The 24,922-nt window shown below is 42.7% G+C and overlaps 1 protein-coding gene across 3 annotated transcripts; it reads right to left on the reverse strand.

The window, feature by feature from the left end:
- Positions 1-14,243: 14,243 nt before the first annotated feature.
- Positions 14,244-24,502, reverse strand: pfkfb3 (6-phosphofructo-2-kinase/fructose-2,6-biphosphatase 3). Of its 3 annotated transcripts, XM_064342625.1 has the most exons (16): positions 24,151-24,502; positions 22,150-22,278; positions 21,772-21,868; positions 21,605-21,671; positions 21,283-21,357; positions 21,107-21,163; positions 20,704-20,828; positions 20,367-20,574; positions 20,092-20,238; positions 19,877-19,981; positions 19,194-19,323; positions 18,817-18,879; positions 18,649-18,713; positions 18,375-18,554; positions 18,133-18,155; positions 14,244-16,734 (listed from the first exon to the last, which is right to left on the reverse strand). In XM_064342625.1, exons 1-16 carry the CDS (start codon positions 24,230-24,232, stop codon positions 16,728-16,730), a joined length of 1,560 nt encoding a protein of 519 aa, XP_064198695.1. In that variant the 5' UTR covers positions 24,233-24,502; the 3' UTR covers positions 14,244-16,727. The 3 variants fall into 3 exon arrangements, with proteins under 3 accessions (XP_064198695.1, XP_064198694.1, XP_064198693.1); XM_064342624.1 differs by lacking the exon at positions 18,133-18,155 and having other exon boundaries at positions 18,375-18,551; XM_064342623.1 differs by lacking the exon at positions 18,133-18,155.
- Positions 24,503-24,922: the final 420 nt, after the last annotated feature.

The raw sequence follows: 24,922 nt of genomic DNA on the forward strand, positions 1-24,922 counted from the left end.
TCAAATGGCTAACGGCTAAGCATTCGTTTCTCGCCATTGCCCTGCGATTCCGAGTCCGAGTCTGGTCAGAAATAGGAGACTCTCGCCACGGCGAATTAGGTGAGTCATGTGGAAGGTGGCTGGCCCGTAGGCAGTTCAAGCCTCTAGTAGGCAACAAAACAGTCGCGGTTTTCGTGCTCAACACAATGCTAGCTCAAATAAACAATGAAAATGCAAACCATGACCAATTGATTTTCACTTTATATTTAGGATTTGTATTTGTGGTGGAAGCAGCTGAATTGTATTATCATAATCTTCAAAGTCCAGGAAAATACACAGGAAGTTCTAACAAGGACGTGTACTTCCTTCTCTGCACTAAGCAGCAGCCAGCCAGTAGCATTCTACCAACATCAACAATTTAGCTATTTGATCATTTTGCAACGAAATGATCGGAACATAATTACGGTGCTGCACATTAGATGGGAAGCATTTTGATCCCTGATCTTTGCACTTATTTTTGTGTGGTAAGATCTGGATAAGAGCATCTTCTAGATAGTCAGTAATCTAATAAAATGTCATGGAAGACTTTAGGTCGTCTTTTGCCTTACAGAAACTCAAGGTTTTAACATTTGAATTAATAAGGCCAGGGGTTGAGATATTAAGTCAGTGTTACTGTGGCCATGTTGTAGTTCAAAAGGCAGCAATGACTCCTGCCAATTTCATGTAAATATCAACATAAAACATTCTGCCCCACCTGAAAGTGAGGATAAACATTATTTACAAGAGCACAAATTACTGCACACTGGAGAGCCCAAGCATTTTATCATTGTTGCAATAATATCCCTTACCAGCAGATGGCAGTGTACAAGTACACGTCACAGCCGTCGTGTTTCGCTCGACTTGGCCAATTCAGCTCCGGGGTTATTCCAGCTCGTCATTCAGTCTGTCCGCTGTGCACGGGACTAGTAAGAGGAATCTTTCCAATCACAGAACTGTGAAAGCCCCAGTGTAGACATACAGGAAGCTGTGGTCAGTGAGCTATGGGTGAGCTCTGCCATTCCTGTGTGATTCCTAACTTGAGTAAGATGTTGCAGTCACCTACTATATGCATGACACATCATTTATTGTTAGTAAATATGATCCTTTGCAATGGCAGATCTATATTCAAGTACTAAGGACGTTCTAAGGCATGGATTTGGTAACTATATTAAGCCTCTTGGCATTTTTTTCTGAACAGATGGTGGGTGTATTAGACCATAAATATAATAATTTGTACTTTGTAAGTTGACCACAATTTTGAACATATTTTTAAATAGTCAATTTGCATTTAGTTAATGATAACACAATGTCATACCTTGATTATGTCGCCAGTTCCTAACATACTCTGTTGTTCATTTCTGAAAAATGGCAGTGACTGGACAGGAAATTGAATCCCACTTTTAAATGAGTGAACATGCCAGGAGAAACGGAGCTAAAAGGGATTTTTATTTTCACGATTAAAAAAAATATATATTAACAGCTGTCAGCCAGCTTTGTATGATTTAAGCATTGAGCATTAAGGTAGCAATCAGACCTTAAATGACTCACAATCTCCTTGAATTCATTAGGATATATTAGGAAAAGGTTTGCATTTTAAGGTAAATTTCTCTGTGAAAAAATGATTTCCTCTTCAGTGAGATGCACCAGAGACTTGACAGCTTGATTTACCCCTGTCTGCGCGGTCTTGAGCGTCTGGTCAATGGAAGGTCTTTGTAGAGAGAGAGACAGCCTTTAAAATTCATATAATTTCAAAATGTAGCCCCGTTGGCCTTGTGGATATTAGATCACAGGGATTCTCAGGCCATAGGTTTCCATATCACACTGCTCTCTGTCTCGGTTAGGGAGGCATAACTCATTCACTCTGGCTACAGATTAGTAACCTTAGTCAGGTGTGCACTGAGATCAAGGCTCGCTGAAGGGAGGAAGGGAGGATCAGAGCCGTGTTATATAACTGTTTAAAGTAAGATGGTCAGTGTTCACAAACCATTTCATGGGCTTTTGGAATGGGCTGAATGGCTCAGGCCTTTTTAAGTTAGACTGGAAATTTACAAATGAAATGGAAAACTCACTTAATTTTTTAAATGGAAAATTATATATCTTCCATGTCTTTTGGTAATGGAAATTTATGAAAGTATGGCTATGACATGCAGCACTTATGCATGTCACACCTTTGACAAAAAATGTATTTTGTAAAAATTTATTAGGGCTGTGACAGTGGCTCATTTTGAACAATCATGTCAAATTCAAGCATCCAAGATATGCAATTACATTTACTGACCACTAGAGGTTAGTAACTGACTAGAAATGAATCCACGTAAAATAACTTACCCTCAAGGTCATGAGTCAATGAGTCACCTTCGGCGAATGCCATTGACTCAGTGTTTGAATACTTTGAAATAATTGTGTTGTCCCTTGCATCACACTAACACCATTCAGATAAGAGGCACATTGTGTTGTGGTTTTAACATTGAAAGTATTGCCCTCAGGAAATGAATAACCTGACATTGTAAGAGGTGAAATGTGAAGATGAAGATACGCCCATAGAGGACGCTCTCTCTGTGAATCCAGGCACAGATCTGATTGCATCAGAAGTAATGTGGAATTTACACTCCCCATTTGAGTGAAATTGTGTGCAGACAACAGGGTGACGTCTGTAGGGGAATAAATAAGAACAATAATCATTCGATAAGAGGAAGCAACACTTCTCACATCTACAGCAGTAACTGAAAGTACATTGAGTTGGACATCACTCCTTTCTTCGTCTTTAAATGGTAAATGGTAAATGGACTGCATTTATATAGCGCTTTTATCCAAAGCGCTTTACAATTGATGCCTCTCATTCGCCAGAGCAGTTAGGGATTAGGTGTCTTGCTCAAGGACACTTCGACACGCCCAGGGCGGGATTTGAACCGGCAAACCTCCAACTGCCAGACAACCGGTCTTACCTCCTGAGCTATGTCGCCCCTCTTTACTTGTCACAGAAGAAAACTGGTTGGCTGCGGTAAAACCAGAGACAGGAAGTCAGAACCAGCTTGTTAGGCACCACCAATAATTTAAAAAACCAAGCAAAAAATAAAATGATTTGCTTGTATATGACTGTTCATCAACCATTATTGTCACAACCATTTCTTTTTGTAGTGCAAAAGCTTTTTCGGTCATATAAATGCTGTTAGCATGCGGTAAGGGGTACGGTTTGGAGGACACTGGGCAGGGCACACACCCAAAGTCAAAGAGGTTATGTGCCTTTTTTATCAGCTCTGCCATTTTGTTCCAAACATGTTAATATTTCCTTTGCATTAAAATGAGTGAAGTCCGGTGACCCGGTGAAGGCAGTGATGCCTGACTTGACTACCCTGACTGCAGATCTCTGGATATAAAAAAACCTCACCCCTACAGAATTGCTTAAAGATTGCCAAACATGATGTGTTTCTCTTCACCCTGACAACATCCTAAATAAACAGATAATGGCAGATAATGCTGAGAAATGTGAGAATTTCAAGCACTTTAAAGCTAAATAAACGAAGGGTCATCACAGTCCACTCGACACAACCAGACGACACCCCGTAATGGTGAATCTTGATAGCAGCCGGTGAGGTGATAGTTAGAGCACTGAACTCTGAACTCGATCTTAGGATCCTCATATCTCCTAAATCTCACGTAGGAAACTGCTTTCATGTTTTTGTTCTTTGTTGTGCCACTCAAATTGCTGCCATATAGAACACGCACACAAATACTAACTTACAATTGTGCATTTCCAGGGATTAGGGCATGTAAATGAACAAAACAAATTACTTGCAAATTGTGAAAGGGGTGGTCAATTTCATCATGTCATTTACATCTAGATATCTAAAGATAGTCTTTATTTCAAATGACAGGCTTTTGAAAGGAATGTTCTCATGCAACCCTTTGATGGCTGATAATTGCCCACAGAAAGAGGTCTGCATCAGAGACGATCCAAAACCCGCGGCAGTACCTGGCCCAATAGGGCAGGGCCGTCTGCAGAAGTTTGCAGTCTGCACAGCTGCAGCTTTGCATGACCGAAGCTCTGATGCTGAGTAACTCGACTGGATCTGAAAGGCTTAAGGTGATAAAACCACACGGCTAAAACCCTCCAGTCTGGAAATATCTCTTACTGCAGGGGCAGCAGCGAGTGCCCGCAGGCCGTCCCCTTTGACGTGCGTCGGTTTCCTGCCAGCTTCTGGGGTGAAAAGTTCAAGGCAGGTCTCCACCCGCAGCAGCAGTAGCGTGCATGAGAAGAAAAGTGGAACAGGGGCCGTGTTTTGGTTTGCAGAAAGGGGAACAGGCTCAGGCACCCACTGCCTGCTTGAGCTGCATGACAGAGACAGGGTTAGGGTTAGGGTTTAGGGTTTAGGGTTAGGGTTAGGGTGAGGGTTAGGCTTGCACTGGACTGCGTGTGGGGCTGCACGGACGGAAATGTGCCCTCTCAGGTCATGCCAGATTTAAAGGATATGTTTAGTCATGTTTGGGATTGGGTTAATGGGATAACTCTAAGCTCAGGAGCATGGGACGGGTTCACAGAGCATCTCAGAGGAAAAAAGGGGGCCATTGGAAGTAATCGAATCCCATTTTTAAATAGTTTGGCGTTGATGAGAGAAGACTACTTGTGAAATACTAGCTGCCTTTTAAACTGCACTTCTGCACTCTGTACCATCTAAATCGGTGTTTCCTAAATTCATCCCTGGGACCCCTCTGTGAATGCTAGTTTTCATTCCCACCACAATTGCAATCCCAGCTGTTAATTTTTTCACATTTTCGGGCCGGAGAGGGATTATTTACCCTCTTCGGCCACATTATGCCAGAAAAATCTATGCGTGCCATGAAGAATAAAATTTCCATATTCGTATTGTGCTATATTGAGTTGTATTGCAAATAATTACACAAAAACAGGTAAACAATTAAATCAAATGAAAGCCTGAGTTTAATCAATAGGTTTTAAATTAGATTGCTGAACACTTGTTTAATTTCTTTTTCCTTAAACTTATTAATACGATGCAGGTGTGGCTCGTTAGATTTGCTTTGTCTTTAAATACTTCATCATCTTCCATGTGGCTACTTTTAGTGGCATGCATAGCTCATTCTGACATAATGTGACTTAGGAGAGTAAAAAAACAATGCAAAAACAACATGGAAATCCTAAAAATGTACATGCCGTGAAAATCCGGGATTGCAATGTGGTATGAATGAGAACAGATACCGGAAAGAATGCAGTGTGGCTGGGAAGAATGCAATCAAGGAACAGGGAACCAAGCTAACCACATAAACTGTCAAGAGTGGGAAATAGATCGATCAGTTTGGCTGGAGAATTTTGCACAGTAATAAAATCTAGGAACCATATAAAAAAAAATGTTCAGAACTTGTAACATATTATTGTAACATCGGATGGATTTTTACAGCAAATTATGATTTAGAGGAGCATTCATCCATAACAAATCAGCATGAGATGTCAGACTTTGCGACACCAACATTCGATTGAGTTTTCAGTAGCATAATTAGTAAGGGCATGTCATGGCAGTACTGCAAGTCTTTGCAATGTCAGCTGCATTTAAAACACCAATTCTTGCAAGCCAACTCAATTGGATTATGGAAGAATTGGACAAATTTATTAGTTGGGAACGTTTATCCTAACTTTCCAGGAATGTTCTGGGAACGAGGAATTATTAGCTGGAGGAAATGAGAGGCGCTGAGCAGACCAGTACGTCTAGCTGAAGTAAACACTGTTAGCAGGAATTTGAACTCAAATGGCCACCGAGAATCCAGCCTGCAGTATGTATTGCATTTTTCTGTAATGTTGCTGACTCACTGTGACAATGTAGCATAGGGGAAGAGTTCAGCCTCGTGCCAAACACACAGCCCCGCTTCTCTCTTCATTGTTGTAGCACAGGGAAATAGCACCGAAACAAGGGTCACACAGGGGCCCTGAAGGAGCTTGAAATATACATGACCTCTCTTCAAAAGTGCAACATCGCAAGAAAGTTGATTAATTTATTTAATATAGTTGATTAAACATTTATTAGTTTATCAGCAAACACACATCCCTGAAGACGGTATCATATTACTGTGCTTACATACTTATCAAGAATAAGAATGAAGAAGTCATGGACCTTATATCCATCGTGGTCCTTCTTCTGGTTCACATTTACGGAAGGTCCTGTAAAATGTAAAACCTTAAATAATTCTATAATTAGGCCAAAAGAATATCGACTCTCCATCAGTATATGATGTACATGGTCACACTGAAAGAATTGTAGAGCGAAAATTGGGCCCTGTTCATTTGCCATGGTGGCAGTTCCACCATGCGGAGCATATAGGTGTGACTCTCTTAATCTGTGTGTTCTCCTGTGATTGTTCTTCACCTCAAGTACATATAGTACCTTCCCAGGACAGCATGTACTAAAGAGGCTCCAATGATCCATTGAGCTATTGAAGGTTAGAAGGAATTAATGCACCTGTCGGAATGAAAGGTGTAGTCATGCTACTGATAATTCGATCATTGTGCCGATATACTTATTCCCTCACCCTTGTGCTCGGAATAAGACAGAAATATGCTTCTTGAGAGGATTTTGCTGAAAGCTTTGTTGAGCATGTATTGCGTTATTCAATCTCTGACCTGATTCATCTCACTAGAGAATTTTATGAGGAGTACAGACAACCTGAACCAAAAACATCTGATCAATCATGATAACATAAAAATATTTAGGAGTGGAATTACAGAGAGCAGAGATAATGAGCGCCAGGGGTTGCAAATATTTTGTCCATAGAAATTTCCTTTCAGGGGAGTATTTACTAATCCTACGTAAATGAACACAGCTACAACTTCATTTAAACAGCAGCACCACCATATTTAGGAGTGTGTGGAGAACCCACAGACTGACATGGAGCACAAAAAGATGTTGTGTTTAATTATTGCTGATATATTTAACTCTGTCCCAACTGTACCTCACCACTGTGGTTTTAGCTGTGCTTCATGACCTCATCGCAGGCAGTATCCTGAGATCTGTGTTCATTTTTCTTTCCCACAACAGTACTATGGCTATGTGCATTGTGAGGGAGAGAGGGAGAGAGAGAGAGGTAGAGAGGGGGAGGGAGAGAGAGAGAGAGAGAGAGAGAGGGGTCAAGAAAGTGCACGAGAGGGAGAGAGAGACTATGAATCAGACAGAAGGAGAGAGAGGAAGACATGACGTTCTGTCTAACCAGCCGAACCAGGGACACAATGCAAGCTTTTCATCAAGAGCTGGTAGACGGCAAAGCCGCAGTTTGCCTTCCACCTCACCTCTGTATGCTCTTGGAAATAAAATTTTTAAATTTTCTGAGCAATAACAAAACAAACTTATTCTAACGAGTTAAAAATTAACAAAATTGGTCGCTGTTTAGGAAACAGATGTTGAGGTCATAAGTCTGTGCTTAATTCGGATAATAGATAATTTTGGAATACACCAGGCATTGGATGATGACGCTGGAATATTTCCTGCTGTTTGCTTGTTGCCTGAGCTTGGCCGGTCACTAGTGAATGACCTGCATTGTGGCTTTCATTCTAGACTTTGCTCAAACAGAGATCGGTTTGTGCATCTCGCAGTGCTGGCCCACTCTTTGACAAACCCGTAGTATTCTGGGGTGGTGAGGGTGGAGGTGTGGACTGAGGCCTGACCACAGTGGCGGAGGGTTCCAGATGACAGCATTCTCGGGATTTGGGAAAAGAGTTCCATTGGTGGTATGAGGGTGGGGGGCGGAAAGAAAGAAACGGCGGGTAGTTTGTGCAATAGGCAGCAACGGGGACACCAACTGTGGATTACCCAAGTGACCCTGCCTTGGAGTTCACTGTAGCTGCATAACTTCTAGGACAGGGATTAAGAACTAATGCTGTCATAGAGGGCAACAGCCCTACCCACCTATGAAGAACCTGCCCAGGAGGTTGCTCATGGTGAGGTTAGGTGAGGTGAGGTGAAGTGGAGAGAGAACGTCAATGGTCAGAGAGGATGAGAACCATCAGATGTGACCTGACTTTGCCCTTTGAGTGAACTCTGAAATGAAATCTGCCACCAGGAAGTGGGGATTGCATAAGAATAGAAACGCCAGGCAGATTACGTGATTTTGGCGGTAATGTGCTGAATTTATACTCTAGTCAGTTTCTTAATACAGGCACCCACAGTACTGAAGTTATGAAAAACGTGACTGAACGTGACTCAACTCTGACGATAGCACTGCACTGGCTTATGCTCGCTGAGAACGAGCATAATGTCTTACACTGTAGTAATACACTAGCTGGTTTGTCATGCGTGGTGTGGGCCAAATGGAGGCAAATGTCCATATTCTTTTTTTAGGACTGTTACAGTTGGTTTTCAAATGGGTATTTTTATTTCCTGTCAGTTCTGTTGGTCATCCCCCACTGTTTGTGAAACCAAACCCTGAATGGGAACTACTGAATATTGCCCAACCGCTTGATGTCCACTGAGCTCTAAAAGTGCTTGCAAGAGCGATTACCTCAGATGAGGAGCTGAGGCATGATTTCGGCACGTATGTACCAAATTTCTCAGAGAGTTGTGACAGTTGTGACAAGGTAATGAGCTGAGGCACGATTTCGGCACGTACGCACCAAATGCCTTCAAGGGTTGTGACAGTTTTGACAATTACCACAACTAAATCAAGACTAGAATCATGTTTCAAGCAGGTATTATTATTATTATTATTATTATTATTATTAATAATAATAATAATAATAATAATAATAATAATATTATTATATATTACTTTCAGCTGAATGATGGCCACACAGGTGACCCTGCTGCTAGTCCAGGTTACTTAGGGAAGTCCTATTCTCAGTAGTCATATTCTTTTCCTGTTGACCCAGGGCTGTGCCCCCAGGTGTCAGGGGACAGACGCCAGGGATATTACTGCAGTAGGAAGCGTGAGGAAACTCACGTTCACCTCGCCTCTTCTCTCCTCCTTTCTGTTTTCTTTCCGTCTACTTATTTCCTGCTGCGTGTCTGTGATTATAACTTCATCTCTCTCTCCCCTCTCTCTCTCTGTGATTGAGAGCTGCTAGCATGGGAAAGGGAGTGTGTCTGCAGAAGCCAACACTGACCCAGATTTTGGTAGGCGAGGAGAGTACTGACTGAAATGCGATCCTGTCTCTTTCAAACCACACAAAGCCATGGAATACCCTCCCAGAAACAGGTGCTCGCTTGATGAAGGCGTATAGCATTCCCACCTCTCTAGGGAAATGGGATGTGAGATTTTCCTCATAGCCTGATTTTCCTCATCTATTATTCATTACATATGACTGCAAGAGCTATACGAGAGAGAGAGTCTAGCAATGCTGTGCTCAATCAATGGCCATATTGTATTGTGAAAGGTGTTTTACGTCTCACAATAGTGGCTTGTTTGTCTCATGTACTGAAATAAGTGTATGCTAAACAAATGAAACCAGCTATAGAACACAAACACAAGAAGCAGCACCCAGGCTAATATTTCTCAATCAATAATGGTTGTCAACTGTGCTCTATAAACAGTACATCGATGTTTCTCACTATGCAGTTTATACAGTACATACAGTATGAAAGATGATATCTGAGTTTGTGCTGCACTCTAGTATCTTCCCAGCATGCTCCTTGCTGCATCACTTTTTCTGTGAGCCCTTCGTTGCCCTTGTTTGCATTTTAAAAGCCTGACAGCTGTCATATGCCTGCTGATCGAAACCACACTATCTATTCTCATTTTCATATTCATGGCTTTTCATCCAGACCTATACAGAAGCACGCACACACACACACACACACAATAGCGCCAATCTCCAGCAGTATCCCTCATTATCATACATAATATTTCCCCTCTAAAATATCCAAATATATTTCTCCTCCACGCTTTCTAAAAGCACGTGTTGGCACAGTCACGTTCACCTTTCGGTGATTCTTTTATTTTTTCTTTAACTCCATCAACTCAAAGAAGAGCCATATTTATTCCCACCACTGCTCTTGACCTCACGTTTTTGATCTTTTTTTTAAATGCCTCTCATGTTCTCATAATTACAGTTTCACATTGTTGCTTCACTGTGCCATTGCTCTGCTCCAGCATTGTAAAATTGCTCAACTGATGCCATCCACATTCCCAAACAGCACCTAACTGTGCAAAGTTGCATTTTAGCAGCCTACCAACGCTCTAAGAGCAGCAGTCTTTAAAAGGACCTCAGAATTTTTATTACAACAGGGGTCAGGTGATTTAACTACGCAAGGGAACAGCTATAATTGATCAATTATAGAAAATAGCATCAAATCATCGAAACTCAGCACTACTGGACCAGGTTTACAGACCCACTGTATTACAATTTATAATGAAACATTTTAGCAGACATGTTATAAATCTACCATTCTCATTGCTTCTATTCTATGGTGGCTGAGCCAGCACAAACTGATCAATACAAATAGACTGATGAAAATCCAAGACGCTTTATTATTCCCAGTCCTGCACATTCCGCAACACTCATGTTTAAGCATTGTAAACTGCCCTTGACCTATTTCACAGAAAAGAAAAACCATACTTTAAGGCAATGATATTCATCTTAATCTATAAACCATTCTGGGTCAGTTCATATCTCTTATCCAGTCTTAATTTTCCTACCTGTAACCATTGTTTGCAAGATATGGCAAGAAAGGTCAATGGTTAAAAGTCAAACTGATGGACTGATCTAAATGAAAAAATGAAAACAATATTAACAACATTTGGCTACAATTAATACACATGTAATCTGAGATTGCAGAACCTCATTCATTCTGTAATACTGATTTCTGAATAAACTTCCCTTAGAGGCCAGTTTGTGATAATAATTCTATGGTCCTCAAAGCCGGGTTATATGTGAGCCATTCATTGGTTTTGAAAAAATACATACCAGCGTGAATAAAGACCAGTGAAAAGAATGACCAAGCCATAGATAAACTCTTCTATAAATTACTTTATTTATAAATTAAGTCATGGCTAACCCACCAGAGAGATTAGTAAATGTAGCAAAAATGCAAGAATAATAGCACTAGTACTCAATAGCAAGTACCCAATAATTGAGATTATATGTACAGCATTGCTCTGTTCCAGAATATATAAATTTTCATTGTTGAAGTGATACAATATTTATCATTTGCAAAACCGTATACGTGAAGGTAGCCGTAGGATAACATCACAAGGTCACCAGATTTCACAACAGAAGTGAATGCATGGCATGCTTCCGAGAGAATTAACGGCAACAAACTGTAGCGGAAAAAAAAAAAAGATGATGTCAGTGAAGTGTTGGTCATCATCAGGGGAGAGGACCTCAACTGAGGGCAGTCAGAAACAAAGAGGGGAAAAGCCCTTTCCATCATCAGTGACAGTAAACCCACTCCCAAACTGTAGAGGAGGCACCATCTTCCTCTGCCTCGCCACCGCACCATGCATTCAGGGGTACTCTTGTGTGAAATGGGGAAAGTCCCCGGTGGATAGTCGATTAATCCCCCTCCTTTCTCTCTCTCTATGGTGGTGAGGCCCGATGGACAGGACCCGTAATGCAGCCCAGTGAAGTGTGCCACTGACTCACCCAGCCTTACTACCCTCCCCCCCCCCCACCCCCCCCAAACTCACCCTACCGGAACCTCCCCATTCCAGTACTGCCTCCCGGTACAGGATCCCACGCACACACGCTGTGTAGGACTTACAGCCCATTGTGTACATACCATCATATTCGTTATGGAGTACGGAGTACGGAGCCAGAAAAACTTGTGCCACTGTCCGAACACTTTTGCAGTTAACTGCATATGCTACTTCCGTAATGTGACACTTTCCTTAAATCATGTGTATTTAGCACTAGCACTGCACCACAATGTAAAATATAACACGATACTGCTTCTTCCTTGTGTTGTTTGTATTGAGATACACAGTCCCAGCACTGCAGGGAACAGACAATAGGTTACTAGTAAAATTCCTCTCCACTGTCCTTGTCTAAGTTCCCTGGTTATCACCTGTGGAAAATTTACACACACTTGGGGTAAACCAATAACTACAATACATAACTGGACAAAATGAGGTGTGGATGAAAGCAACCTGAAGGGGCAGAACTGTGTCACGCCAGCGTGGCCTTCCCTAATGACCCTCACGTGAGGATATTATTACTGTCAATGCCTGTGTCTTCCTGTTTCCTGTCATGGAAAGATTCTAGCCGGGAGAAAGGTCAACAAGGCCTCCTGGAGCATTGAGAAATACGTGCAATAAATAACACAGGTCTTTTACCATCTGCGATGTCTGGGCAGTCACATGGTTTTCTTTATCAGGCTTCACGTGATTGCTCTGGCGATGAGGTGGAGGGCTCGGTGGGTGCGTTTGGTTATCAGCGTTGGCATGACGATGATCTCATCTCAAGGCCTCTTGTGTTTATATGGCTGGACTCGAGAGAGTACCTTGAGGTGAGCCATACACCAGGCCCTGGAGAGGATATCCTGTGAGCGTCTGATTGGCTGAAAGCCAGTTCCTGGCTGAGTCGGGTTCCGGGGGCCCTCTGTGGAGTAAGTCACATGAGCAACAGGAAGAAAACTATTAAGGGAAGGACATGTGGTCACACAAAGGAATGTGGAATCTTTTGACTGAAAATTCAGTTTTGGCCTGGATTTAACAGGATGGATAGAAAGAGTGATAGAGAGCTAATTTTCAAATCTTTCATCAGTATTCAGGTTCTATTTCCAATGGACCAACCATTAGACCACAGGATCAACCAGCTAGATGCAGATGTAGAAGACTCATTACATCTGAAACTGGTTTACTGTGTTGTATTTATTATCATCTGCGGAAGTATTTCTCCATGACAACTTCTCAAGTTTTTCAGTAACCATAGAATGTCTGTTGTTTATGTCAATTTACAAGAAGGCTGCTTGCTTACGATAAAACTGAAACCACTGGAGCGTGATGCAACCTTTCGCAGCTTCTACAAGAAACCATTTTAAAAAAGAGACACCATCAGAGGACAATGCTTGTTCAAAAGTACTTAGGAAAAAACGAGTTAAAACTTTCAGAGAATCCAGTTTCTCTTCCAGCCCCCTGGACTTTTTAAGCTGCTGTGGCATTTCCCAAGCAATGACGAGACTAAGCTGGGGCTGGGCTGCTGTGGTCATGTGACCCCCATAGGGAAGCACTTAGGTGAGGTGTACATGGCAGCAGTCACATAGGCACACTGACAGTTACAGTGGTTGTCACTGACGACACGCCGTCCTGTGATTCAGACTGCGCAGTCAGCCAGTGCTGGCACGTAGGCACCAAATCCTAAGTCTCTAATTCAGCGGGGCAGGCACAGTCCCATTTCAGGATATTTACCTCATGGTGAGATAATGAGACTAGGCCTTTGACAGTTTGGCCCTTTGACAGTTTGGCCCTTAACCGTTTGGATGACAAAATGGTGTGCAAAGCATATTCAGTGTGTGCGAAGCTTGTCTTTGCTGTTCGCTTTAGCAACCCTGGAAATATTCAGTTCTGCATTTTGCCTATCTCTGTAATCATTGCTGAAGTTCTGCATTGACTCTAACATGTTCCTTTTCCCGTGTCACTGAAACGCAACAGTGGAAACCTGAAGACAAAAATAAAAACCGACAGAGCTCTGCTCTGTGCTGTGAATATTGTTATTTCTTGGTTTTTGCCTAACCGCCAGGAAGCTAAGAATGGATTTTCCAGTAGGGTCTTGGATTCAGGCTTTCTATAAGGCTTGCTTTTTAAATTTTAGGTTTTAGGTCCTTTTTTCTGTTCGGCAGCGATCCGCAGCAATCCATTAAAGAAAGACATCTCTCAAAAGTGTTCTCCAGCACTAGAATGCAGTCAGTAGGATTACTGCTGAATTGAATTACTGGTGGAAGTGGGCCAGCGTGATCCAGTGCTGTGGCTAAACTGATTGGCTTGTGCAGGCACGACCCGAGGTGTCAGAACAGGGCTGTGACACACACACCCCCCCTCCCCCACCACCCCCGAGACCTGACAGAAGTCACATAGTCCCTTTCCCTGCAGTCCACGTCTCCCATGAAGCACCTTTGATTGTAAGCAAACTGCACAGTAAAGTGCAGCTACACTGGAAGATGATGCTAAGCTGAGCATATTGTTCAACCAGTCGAAACAACTACATTAAAAGCATTTTCAATCACAACTGTACCGATAGCATTTACAGTAAGTGATATCACAAATGTAAAATGTAAAAAAATAAAGACCAGATGTTTCTCTTTCAGATAATTTATTGGTCCAGAAAAATCAAAGGACATACATGTTGAAAAGGCATTCTTTGTTAGTCAAATGTGTGCAATTCACACAAAAATACAGACAGTAAAAAAAAAAAAAAAAAAAAAAAAAAAAAAAAAAGATGAAACAGGATGTCACAATTCTACAGAAAGGGTCTTAATAGTTCACATATTAAATAAGGTTGTCTTGGTGTGAAATCCACTCCAATACAGCTTTTCCCTGGAGAGCCAAATACAAAGTTTGCAATAGGGTACATATTTCAAAATGAAGGTGCAACATTTGTTAAGAGCAACCTCTACTTTAAGTGTAGCAAATAGAAAGTTATTACTTTGGTACATTTGACCAGTATCTGCTGGCTGATGATGAAAAGCTTTTACAAATCTTTACACAAATAGTTTCTACAAAGAATAATAAATAAAAAATATATGCAAAATAATTCAAGCCATTATTCAAGTACTAGCAGCAAATAAATACAACAAAACAAAATATTTTTCTTGTCAGTTTACTTGAAAAAAACTAGGTGATAAAATGTCCTTCAAATCATGTGACCAAATGATTTCTTAGTGAATTTAAATTTATGCAATTTTGAATATAAGCATATTCTTGTTAACATTCACTCATACATGGGTTGTATCATTTTGTCAACACATTCTGATTATACAAAAACATAACTGGTTCTGTACACATTACAGCAAATTAAAGTGATCCGTAGTCTATACCCATGATACTAAGCTTTGACAGCACTTTAAGAAAAGTAAAAATAACAATAGAATTAAATTAACTGTAAAATTAGTAATTAAAAGTGAAGACAAGGTAGTGACAGACTGCCAGAGCAGTCTACTAGAATAAGGATCAGTGATATTCCAAGATCAGAGAAGTGCTGTCTCCCATTCCAAGTGTGAAATCTCATTAAAGACTCGCTGACCGTGCAAGAAATGGAGCAGGCACTGTGGGTAGTACATTTCCATACCTTCCAAACATACATATCATTACAAGATTAATCCAAACACATTCATCATCCTACGACAATAATAATAATGAGAACACTGAATAAACATGTATGTTTTTCTTTTTTTTGTGGTTTTTCAAGTTACAAGCATTAAGGTGGTTCACCCTATTAAGACTTGTTAACTCTGATAATCAATTACACAGTGCAGAAGACAGGTTGAAATGTTTCATTGCCATTTGAAACATGTTGACGAATATGCATGTGCACCGAAAATGTTTCAGAGAACTTGCATATCACAAAATAATTTATAATAAATTCCCCAAACCACAAAGGGGACTGAATAAGTTCTTATTTAACTGCTCAGAAATCCTTCACCAGTTACAAGGCAGAGAATAAATCTCAACAACATTCATGACAAAACTAAACTGAAATATCCAGTAAAAAAGAAACAGGAGTACAATCTTTTCAAATAAATATAAAAATTAAAAACTACTTTACTTCATTCTCTAAATAACTTGTGCATTTAGGGCCAATGTTTGCTTGATACTGTGCAACAAAATGCATGCAAATTTAACTTCGCAGTCGAGAAAAAAAAAACTGTGTGAAGCTTGCATGCTATCGGCTTCTGAATCAATGAATCTGCAAGCTTTTAAGATCTGTGTATGATTTCACATCATCCAGCTCTCACAGAAGAGGAAGCAAAAACCTTGGTGAAGGGGAGATTTAGACATTTAGACAAACCAGTCTCAACTGGTTCGGCATTGCACTTGTTTGCCACAGTAACACTTCCTCTAACATCATGATGACACTAAAGCACCTCTAACCAGGACAGGAATAAGTTGCCTAAAAAAATATGGTGAAATGCTGCAAAATAATTATAACAAATGAGGCAAATCGCTGTCCTATCCTGTGTGAAATGAAAGAACCTCTGGACAACTGAAGAAGAAATATCAGAAATAACTGTTACACCTTTGAAAATGCTGTTCTGTGAGAGACCACGCAAGATCAAATGTTTACATAGATCGTGAAGGCTATAACATTTCAATTAATCAGAGTGAGACTTCAACTTCCATTACAAAAAATAAATAAATTTAAAAATAAAAAGAAAAACACAACCAGTTTCACTTTTTTTTTTTTTTTTATAATAAAAACTCCCTTTCCACTCCCATTCATTTTAACTTTACACTACTTACAAATTGAATCTTGGATGATGGAGGATATTTACAGGAACACAAAGGTGTGCATGTGCACCGTAAGCACTTACAGATTACAGCGAGACATTCATTTACAGGACTGTAGAAAAACAATCAAACTTGCCACCATGCTCAGGGCAGCAATTCATCCCAAACTGAGATCCCCGGAGATTAAGCCCAGCCAGAATAAAACTGAAAAATCAATGTTCCGACTGTGACATCACATCCTGTGTGCAAAGTCAGGTGACGGTGATGGTGATGTGGAGATGGGCCTCAGTGGTAGTGCTGGAAAAGCTCGTGGAGATCCGAGGCACATCGCTTCAGGTTCTGGAAAGGAAAAAGGCACAGGCACGCAGTGGTTAGCTGGCTGCACCATCGCACACTCCAAAATTTGGGGTGAATAACACAAATGCAAGGCACAGCATCTCAACACAGCAGGCAAATTCAGCAGCGGTTCAAATCATGAACTTCGGCCTTCGTCCCCATACCCAGCGAAGCAGAGCCTTTTGTGCTTTTCCCCAAACCCTAAACTTGTGTATGATCTAAACTCCTAAAAGTTACTCTGGATTCAATTTTTCTAATGTATATAATGTACGTTACAGAACGGATGAAAAAAAAAAATGAAAAAAATGTATATTAGGCCAGTCCCTTCCGATTTAACATTTACCATGGAGGCCAAACCAGTGGTGTTTGCTTTTGAGGGTCAGACCTCTCCAAGCAGAAGTAACATCTGGTCAGAGGGGAGATCATTTAGACCCAGCGTGGGCATTACATATCCATCTCACTCTTACTCAGTCACATATCACACTACTCAATTCCGAAACGCTCCCACATGGAATAACCTAACCTCAAGCCTCCTGGCATCCAAGCCCAGTGACCAGCTGTGTCAATACAATAGAAAGAGACAGGATTTCCATATAAGGTCAAACCCATTTCTCCCCATTCACACGAGAAATCTGAACTCTGGAGAGCACAGTTTCACAATTCTGGCAGAGCAGAGGGTAGGACTATCAGTCAGAACTAGTCTGATTTAACAAGCAAAAAGCGACAGAGTGCAGCACCCCAATCTACCGACTTTGAAATGAAAGCACGGGGACAGTGAGATAATGGAAAACTGTGCCTTCAGACAGAGCGAGTAAAAAAAAAAATGAATGGAAAGAGAGAACATGAGTGTTACTGATCTTCAGGTCTAACTGCTGAAGGGATTCCTCCAGAGCTCTGGGGGGGGGGGGGGTACTGTACATTTAGGTAAAGCTACAGGACAGGCTGTGAAATTGCTCATGGACCTTGTGCAATGCTCCTTTCTTTTGGGAGAGGAAAGAATTAGGCAGGCAGCCAAGTAAAGCCATGATGTCACAGATAAGGAGGGGTGGGGAGAGGAGAACGGAAGAGAAGAATGTGCTGTACAGTACTGTTTGAGGGCAGAGCACGAGAATAAGAGTCTTATATTTAACCACATGCTCTAGCTCAGATTAGAAACATCAGGATCGGTCTTGCCCGGAAGATACAGTGGACACTGCAATGCAACGTAGCACACCATTCGACTCATGCAATATTCTATGCATTGACTATCTAATATAGCATCTGTTATGCCCTCTTTGTAGTAAAATAATAATAAACCCACTGCACTCAGGTAACAGGCATGACCTTTTCTACTCTCTTGGTTTCTGAAGAGAGATAAAGCATTTGGGTTAGTGAAGGGAAGAATGAGCGAGATGTACTTACAGATAAACTCTACCAAGCTGAAGCTAAAGAGAAGATGAGGAACAAAAAAAAAAGGTAGAAGAGGAAGTGAAGGAACTACTCAAAGATGAAATGGCAGAAACAGAAAGATGATGCAAGAAATACACAGGAGTGAGAAACACTCGCCAGCAGATGACAGGAGAAGAGGGTGGGGGACCAGGCGTTGTGAGCAACGGGGCGTTTGGAGAAACTCAAATCAGTGACTGAAGGATGCACGAGCTCACCTGTCCCAGGTGGGCCAAGGGGAGGGGCGAGGTGGAGCAGCGGGACAGGGGGGCGGGGGCGACCTCAGGGATGGAGCGATCGCCCAGGAGGTTGAAGCGGGGCTTCTTGAAGGGCTCGGGGCTGGTCAGCGGGGTGATGCTGTTCCGCCGTATGAGCGTGATGGGGCTCTTCTGGACCTGCTGATCACAGGGGAAAAGGGGTCAAGGGTCAGGCCTTCCCTACATGCAACGCTGCCGGGAGACTGACAAGAGATAAAACGGCGGGTGGGCATACCTCAGGCCTGTCCCTGTGCGTGTTCACAGCATCCACGTTCAGTGAGATCGACTCCACTTTACATCCTGCGCACAGAAACGAAATGGTATTAATGCCGATCGCCATGGCAATGCGCAGTCACCACGCAAAGCGAAAGGGCGCGTAAGGAACGTTCCGGGTGATTCTCACCATAAGCAACGGGGGTGAGCTTCAGCACTGTGTGGAGGGGGCACTTCAGGTACGGCATCTCATCTGAAACACAGGTCAGGGATCACGTCAGAAATCACATACGGATGAGAAAACGGTAACGGTACAGCTAGGCTTCAGAATCTGGTCAGTAATACGCTTTCCAGTCATTTCCACTGAAGCTCCAAGTCAGGGAGGGGAAAAAAAAAAAACACTGTGCAATGCACTCCAGCTGTGCTGACAGGAAATTAAGTCTACAGGCTCTCCTGAGTGCTTAGCAATCGCGTGCCCTTTGAAACTGCAGGCATGCAAAGTATGCAAACTGGGAGTGGCGGCCGATCGGAAAAGAGGGGGCAGCGGCGGTCGGGAAGGCGGCTCACCTGCGCTCTTGTCCAGGAAGTAGGCCAGCAGGCAGCGCATGACAGCCTGGTGACAGATGACCATGACGTTCTCCCGCCGCTCTAGCTCCATGATGACCGGCTCCACCCGCTGGACCAGGTCCTGGTACGACTACGGGGGGGGGACAGTGGCAAAGTCAAAAATGGCTGCCAAGCCCAGAACACGGTCAGCTTTATCAGGGTTTGAAGATTAGGACACTAGAGCACTGGCATGATGTGGGGGGGGGGGGGTGACTGGTGAATTAAGCTTCGTTAAAAATACAGGCCACTTATGTTAAAAGAAAAATAAGCGGACTCAAAAACAGAGCAGCCACAGCTCCGCTGGGAGCTTCACAGCCGTGTGGAGAGCTGAACTGGCACGGCTTGGTTAGAGCTATGTGCCTTCGTTTCAGCCTAGCTACCCGACTAACGAGCTGAGTCAGTTCCCTCCTATTCCAGTTTCAGCCTCTTTCTCTCGCTCTCTGGAGAGAACATGAAGAACAAGCCATCAGCCACATGCAGAAACTCCCTACCTCCCTACCAGTAGGAGGAGAGGGTGTAACATCAGCAACGGCACAGTGCATTAGTCACACTGCATTCCTTATTGCAGGTTCACTGCCAGTGAGGGAACATCAGGTCTTTCCCGAGCGTATTTAAATGTACTTAGCGAGATGATTAGCGCGTACCTCTCCCGTGGGGTAACGGTAGTAGAATTTGTCCTGGTCTCTCAGAGCAAACTCTTCCGGGAACTTCTCCTTCACCTCGTCGTAGGTCATCTCCTCACACACACCCTGCAGCCAGCGAGATGTTGCCCGATCAGAGGATATAACACACCACGCACACGCACACACGCATACACACACACACAGACCACAGACATATTAAATAAGCTGGCACTCACAGCATCGATCTCGTTGAGAGCCTTCCACTGCTCGTAGGGCACGCCCAGCGCCTCGGCCGTCTGGATGCTCCTGCGCAGCTGACTGGTGCAGACCCGCAGGTCCTTCAGGTTCTGCTCCTCCACGAACGTGGACAGGGCTCGGGCAAACTGCAAGGCGACCAGCAGAGAAAAGATTAAAAACCCATCTGCCTTTGTGCATCTCGGTCTCAGAGGATCCATCTGGCTGCCCAACCCACCGCCGCCCCACCCAGATGTAACAAGGTATGTCTCCGTACCTTTCTACCCTGGGACGAAAGGCCCGAGTCGCCGCCCAGTCGGCCCTGCAGGTTGTGTTCGCTCTCGCCATGGCGACAGAGGTAGATGGTGCGCGACTGGACGTGTATGTTCATCAGGTAGTACACGATCTTGCTCTGGATGTGATCCTGGATGCGGTTCACCAGGAACCGTCGGCCGACATCGACGACCTTGATGAAAGACATGTTCCTGAAATCGGCACGAAGGGGGGGGATTAAATGCCTTGCCGTTCAGAGAGTTCAGAAATCCAACACTACAACGCCGAAAAAAAACTGGTCAGCCGAATCACACGCAACTGCCCGGCAGGCGCATAGATACCTGTCGTACTGGTCAGGGTCCAGAGGCTCGTATGACTGCCGGTAGCATTCGATCCTCTTCTGAAAGTCCTCCAAGGCGTCCACCTTGTTGCAGTCCTGATAGTCCGGAGAGGACACCTTCACTTCCTGTCACAAAAGAGAGAGCACAGAGCAAGGTGACGCCCTGAACAGAGCGGGATCGGTCAGACTCAGTAAATCACCAGCACTGTCATGGCTAAATCATCCAACCCAACTTAACAGAGAAGTAAGGAGAACATGCAAAATACAGCAATACAAAGCGACTGTAAACACGAAGCAGGGACTTTCTGCTGCCAGACTTGGCTTTCTGATGTCAGATTTTGATTACAGTGCTGGAGGCTGCAGAGCAAAGGTGTTCCAAGACAGCATTAAGATATCTGACTCACCATGATGTTGGTCGCAATGACGCTAGGGTCTTCACACACCGACTCAATGAAAAATACCTGCAGGAACAGAGTGGAAACATAAGCATTCATAATTTTTTGAAAATGTTCAAAAAAATAAATAAATCACCACCATAAAATTCTTAACAGAAAGTGCAGCTACAGCAATGCATTCTCACCTTGAATCCATTCTCACTGCCGAAATTCAAGATCATGTCCCTTCTGTTCCTTGTTGTGTTGGTAGCATCGAAGACCTGCAGGATAAGAAAATAAAACTGGTCATCTTGAGGAAAAAAATGCATCAAAGTCCAATTATATAGACTACACGTATAGTAAATGACCATTTATGGCAGACTTCATTGCTGCACAGCTAGCCTGGGAAGACTGAAAGAAGAATGATCACAGACTGCCCTTAATTACTGTATTTTTACAGCTTTCCTTTTCAAAGGATACAATTTATTTCTACAGAGAAAAGCTTTATTTAAAACAGAGTTTACTCACAGCGATCTGGCCACCTTCTTCTGTCAGGTAAGCCTTGACGTCTCTCAGAGCGGCCAAGGCACATTGCCTGTGGGGGTAAAACAAACCAGACGCACTGATAAGCATGCCCCTTCACCTCAGCCCTTTCAAATGAGGAGATCCAAAATAAAGGGAAACCGATCACTCACTGTCTGATTTTCACCGCGTCCTGGTTGTCGGGTTTGAAGAAGTCGTAAGAGCTGTACTGCTTCACGGCCTCCCGCCGATACTCTCCGACGTTGAACACTAAAATACAAACAGGCAAACAATCAATTAATAAACACAAGCGAGTGTCAACTCTTTATTCAACCTGGATAGTAAATAACACTTATCACAACCTGAAGACATGTAATATTGGTGCCCACAAAAACACTAAAGTAGAGTGAACTCAGTGGGGTTCCAAAGGTACCCCAAATTCTGTTATCAGCTCAAACATAATAGCAAACAAACAGCTAAAATTACCACAGCAAAACTACGAGCTGCACAGAAAACACAGATGGAAAATCAGATTCTCCAGGCAGGCCTACCTTTAGTGGGCAGCCCGATCCAGTTGAGGTAGCGGGTCAGTTTCCTGGACATGTAGGTCTTGCCGCGCGCTGGCAGGCCGACCATCACGATCACAGTGGGGGAGTTGGCGAGGTGGGGGCCTCCCGTACCTGAGCGGGAGAGAGCAGAGCCGCACACCGTTAGGGTGTCGCTGTATGGCAACAAACACACTGCAACGCCACTTTTTTTTTTTTTACAGAATCACCAAACACCACAAATAAGCCAACTTCAAACAAGACCTCCTTCCCACCATCCACTTCCCTCTCAGGTTTGTGTGTACGGGCAGCCGTGCGCAAATATCAGATTTTTGTTAAGGTCAAAGAAAGCTTTTTAAAGATTCTGAGGACAGTAACATCATACGAACGAAAATAAATAGGCTATATTTCAGTCAATAGAAAAGAATTACAGAGAATGTAGGCCCAAAATCTGCAGTTAAGTAACAAAATGTACAAAGTCAGAACGCACGCACTGGTGTGTCTACATTTCAGTTCATTTGGTAAGATGCAACCATCGCAGACATGGTGTTGGCATAAAAGACATTGCAAAATTGTGTAAATAAAGAAAATGTGTGAATTTAAAACATGGACATGTACCAGTACAAAACACCCCCGCTCAGCATACTAAAATACACCCCCTATTCCATATCTAGAACCGTATGTGAGATGCACAGAATGCAGATAGTAGCCTATAGCTTGTATAGCTCCACCACATTGCCACTATATGCATTTATTATATACAAATAAAATGAGCCCACACACACACGCCTAAATATGGGGCAATGCAAGCCAATGCAATACAACATCATGTAGACCGTGTTTATCCTTTCATAGGTAACACTGATGTTCTCCACAAATGTGTTCTCCATGCCAATGTAATGTACTGTAAAGGGCAAATAGGACACAGAACATTAAATGAAGCTGAAGATTTAATTTCACAATGGAAAAATATTTGCCAAAAGATAAAATATTTTAACCCTCTAAGGTGTAAGATCTGTTATTAGAATGTTCTTAATTTAACATTCTAATGTTGATGTAACAGCCACTACTGGTAAATTAATGCAATGGAGTTCTAGGACACAGACTTGGAATTCTCGGGGGGGAAACATTCCAAAAAACAAACTCGTCGAAGTGTTAATTATTTTTCAGGTATGACCATAAGAAAATGACAGGTAACATGTCAAGGAGATTGCGACAAGCATGCGTTTAATATGCACCAAGTGTTCTGCATGATGGCGTTCCGCTAGTTACTGCTATTCGCTTTCGACCTGCATCTGCGGAAATCTCGCTGCCAAATGACAACGCTGCACAACATCGAACATCGCAGACAGTCCGACCATTAGCCTAACGATAAAACCGACTCACTGGACATAAACAGTCAACCAATGGCGCATGTCACCGGACTAGCTAGGTGCCGGTAAACGTTGTTCAGTATCACAGCCCCTTAGTGAACCAGGATGTGAGCGAGCGGAATGCACCGGTTCACTGTAGCTAACGTGTGCGTCATCTTGGTAGGAAGTCGGTGGAAATTACGTTTACGCGTTAGATATGTAACTAACGGGGTTCATATCCACTGCGTTGGGGAATTTGTACAATTCCTTTGAAACTTAAACATGCTAAAATATATAATAATTGAATTAATTATAATATTTTATATACTGAAACACATAAAAAAGCACTGTAATTCATCCACGAAACAGATGAGCGAGCTGGCTTGCCAGATGCACCTGAATGATGTAGGCCTACCCGCATGGTAATGACGCGAGTCCCAGGCAAGGGTATGCCATGGTTGTATCAGAAATAAACGAAAATACAAATGTAACATTAACTAGATCCCCTCTTAATAGAGACCTTGTCCATGTCGATCTCACTTAGCCAGCACTGGCTACAAAATCTATTCAAATATGCGGGTTGGTTAATTTAAAAACGATATGGCCAGAGTAACCGGCTACATGTATCGTAGATGTGTTAACAAACGCAACTTACATCTTCGAGGTACCGCTGGTTTATCATCCTTAGACGGAATCCAGATTTTTTGGATCCTGTTCTGGGTAAGCTCTCTTGGCATTCCTTATTGGTGATAAATGAGAAGGAAGAACTAATTTGATCTAATTTAAATCTGTCAAAGAATAGCTGCAATAGGCACCAAGTTGCCTTTAAGAATAGCTCTATGGAAAATCAGCAAGCAAAAACAAGTTCTTCTGATGCCGGTTTCTTTCTCGATCAGAATCTACAACTCAACGATTAATTGTGGTTAGTAAAAAAAACAAATAAACCACGCTCTTGTGTATACTCAAAATGCTCAGTCTCCTACTACTTTCCTTATTCAAACCGCGTCTCTCATCCCCTATTTAAGCACAAAAGCCGGGCGAGCAACGTGACTGTAGTGACGCTCAATAGGCGTGTACCACATTCAGGGATTCCCTTGGTGTCTGTTACGTTGCGCCCTCATGTGGGATAAAATGTGTGTGCAGCTTAATTGATAAAGCAACACGTTTAGCTGCCTTTCCTGAATGTTAGGCTATAGTTACAAAGCCCACAATAATCATGTCAAAGCAGGCTCAAGGTTGATATTTTGTATATGGCTTACTCGAAAGACTTAGTTTAACGTATTTGTCCAATCGTAACGTAAGTTCCAATCAAAATAATTAAATAAAACTAAAAACAGTCAGAAAGAGGTGGAGTTTTGGGGGGCGGGTGCATTTGGGGTGGTTGGGGTTGTCCTGAAGTGCACGTACATCATGCAGTCTGGGCTGAC

The sequence above is a fragment of the Anguilla rostrata genome, chromosome 7 (assembly GCF_018555375.3).
Source record: "Anguilla rostrata isolate EN2019 chromosome 7, ASM1855537v3, whole genome shotgun sequence".
NCBI classification, from domain to species: domain Eukaryota; kingdom Metazoa; phylum Chordata; class Actinopteri; order Anguilliformes; family Anguillidae; genus Anguilla; species Anguilla rostrata.

Excerpts from the sequence above, each read along its gene's own strand:
- pfkfb3 (XM_064342623.1), bottom strand. The coding sequence starts at position 24,232 with ATGCCAAGAGAGCTTACCCAGAACAGGATCCAAAAAATCTGGATTCCG. Across the intron at positions 20,575-20,703 it reads GACCCTGACCAGTACGACAG|GAACATGTCTTTCATCAAGG; the intron begins GTATCTATGCGC and ends TGCCGATTTCAG. Across the intron at positions 19,324-19,876 it reads ACCGTTACCCCACGGGAGAG|TCGTACCAGGACCTGGTCCA; the intron begins GTACGCGCTAAT and ends CCCCCCCCGTAG.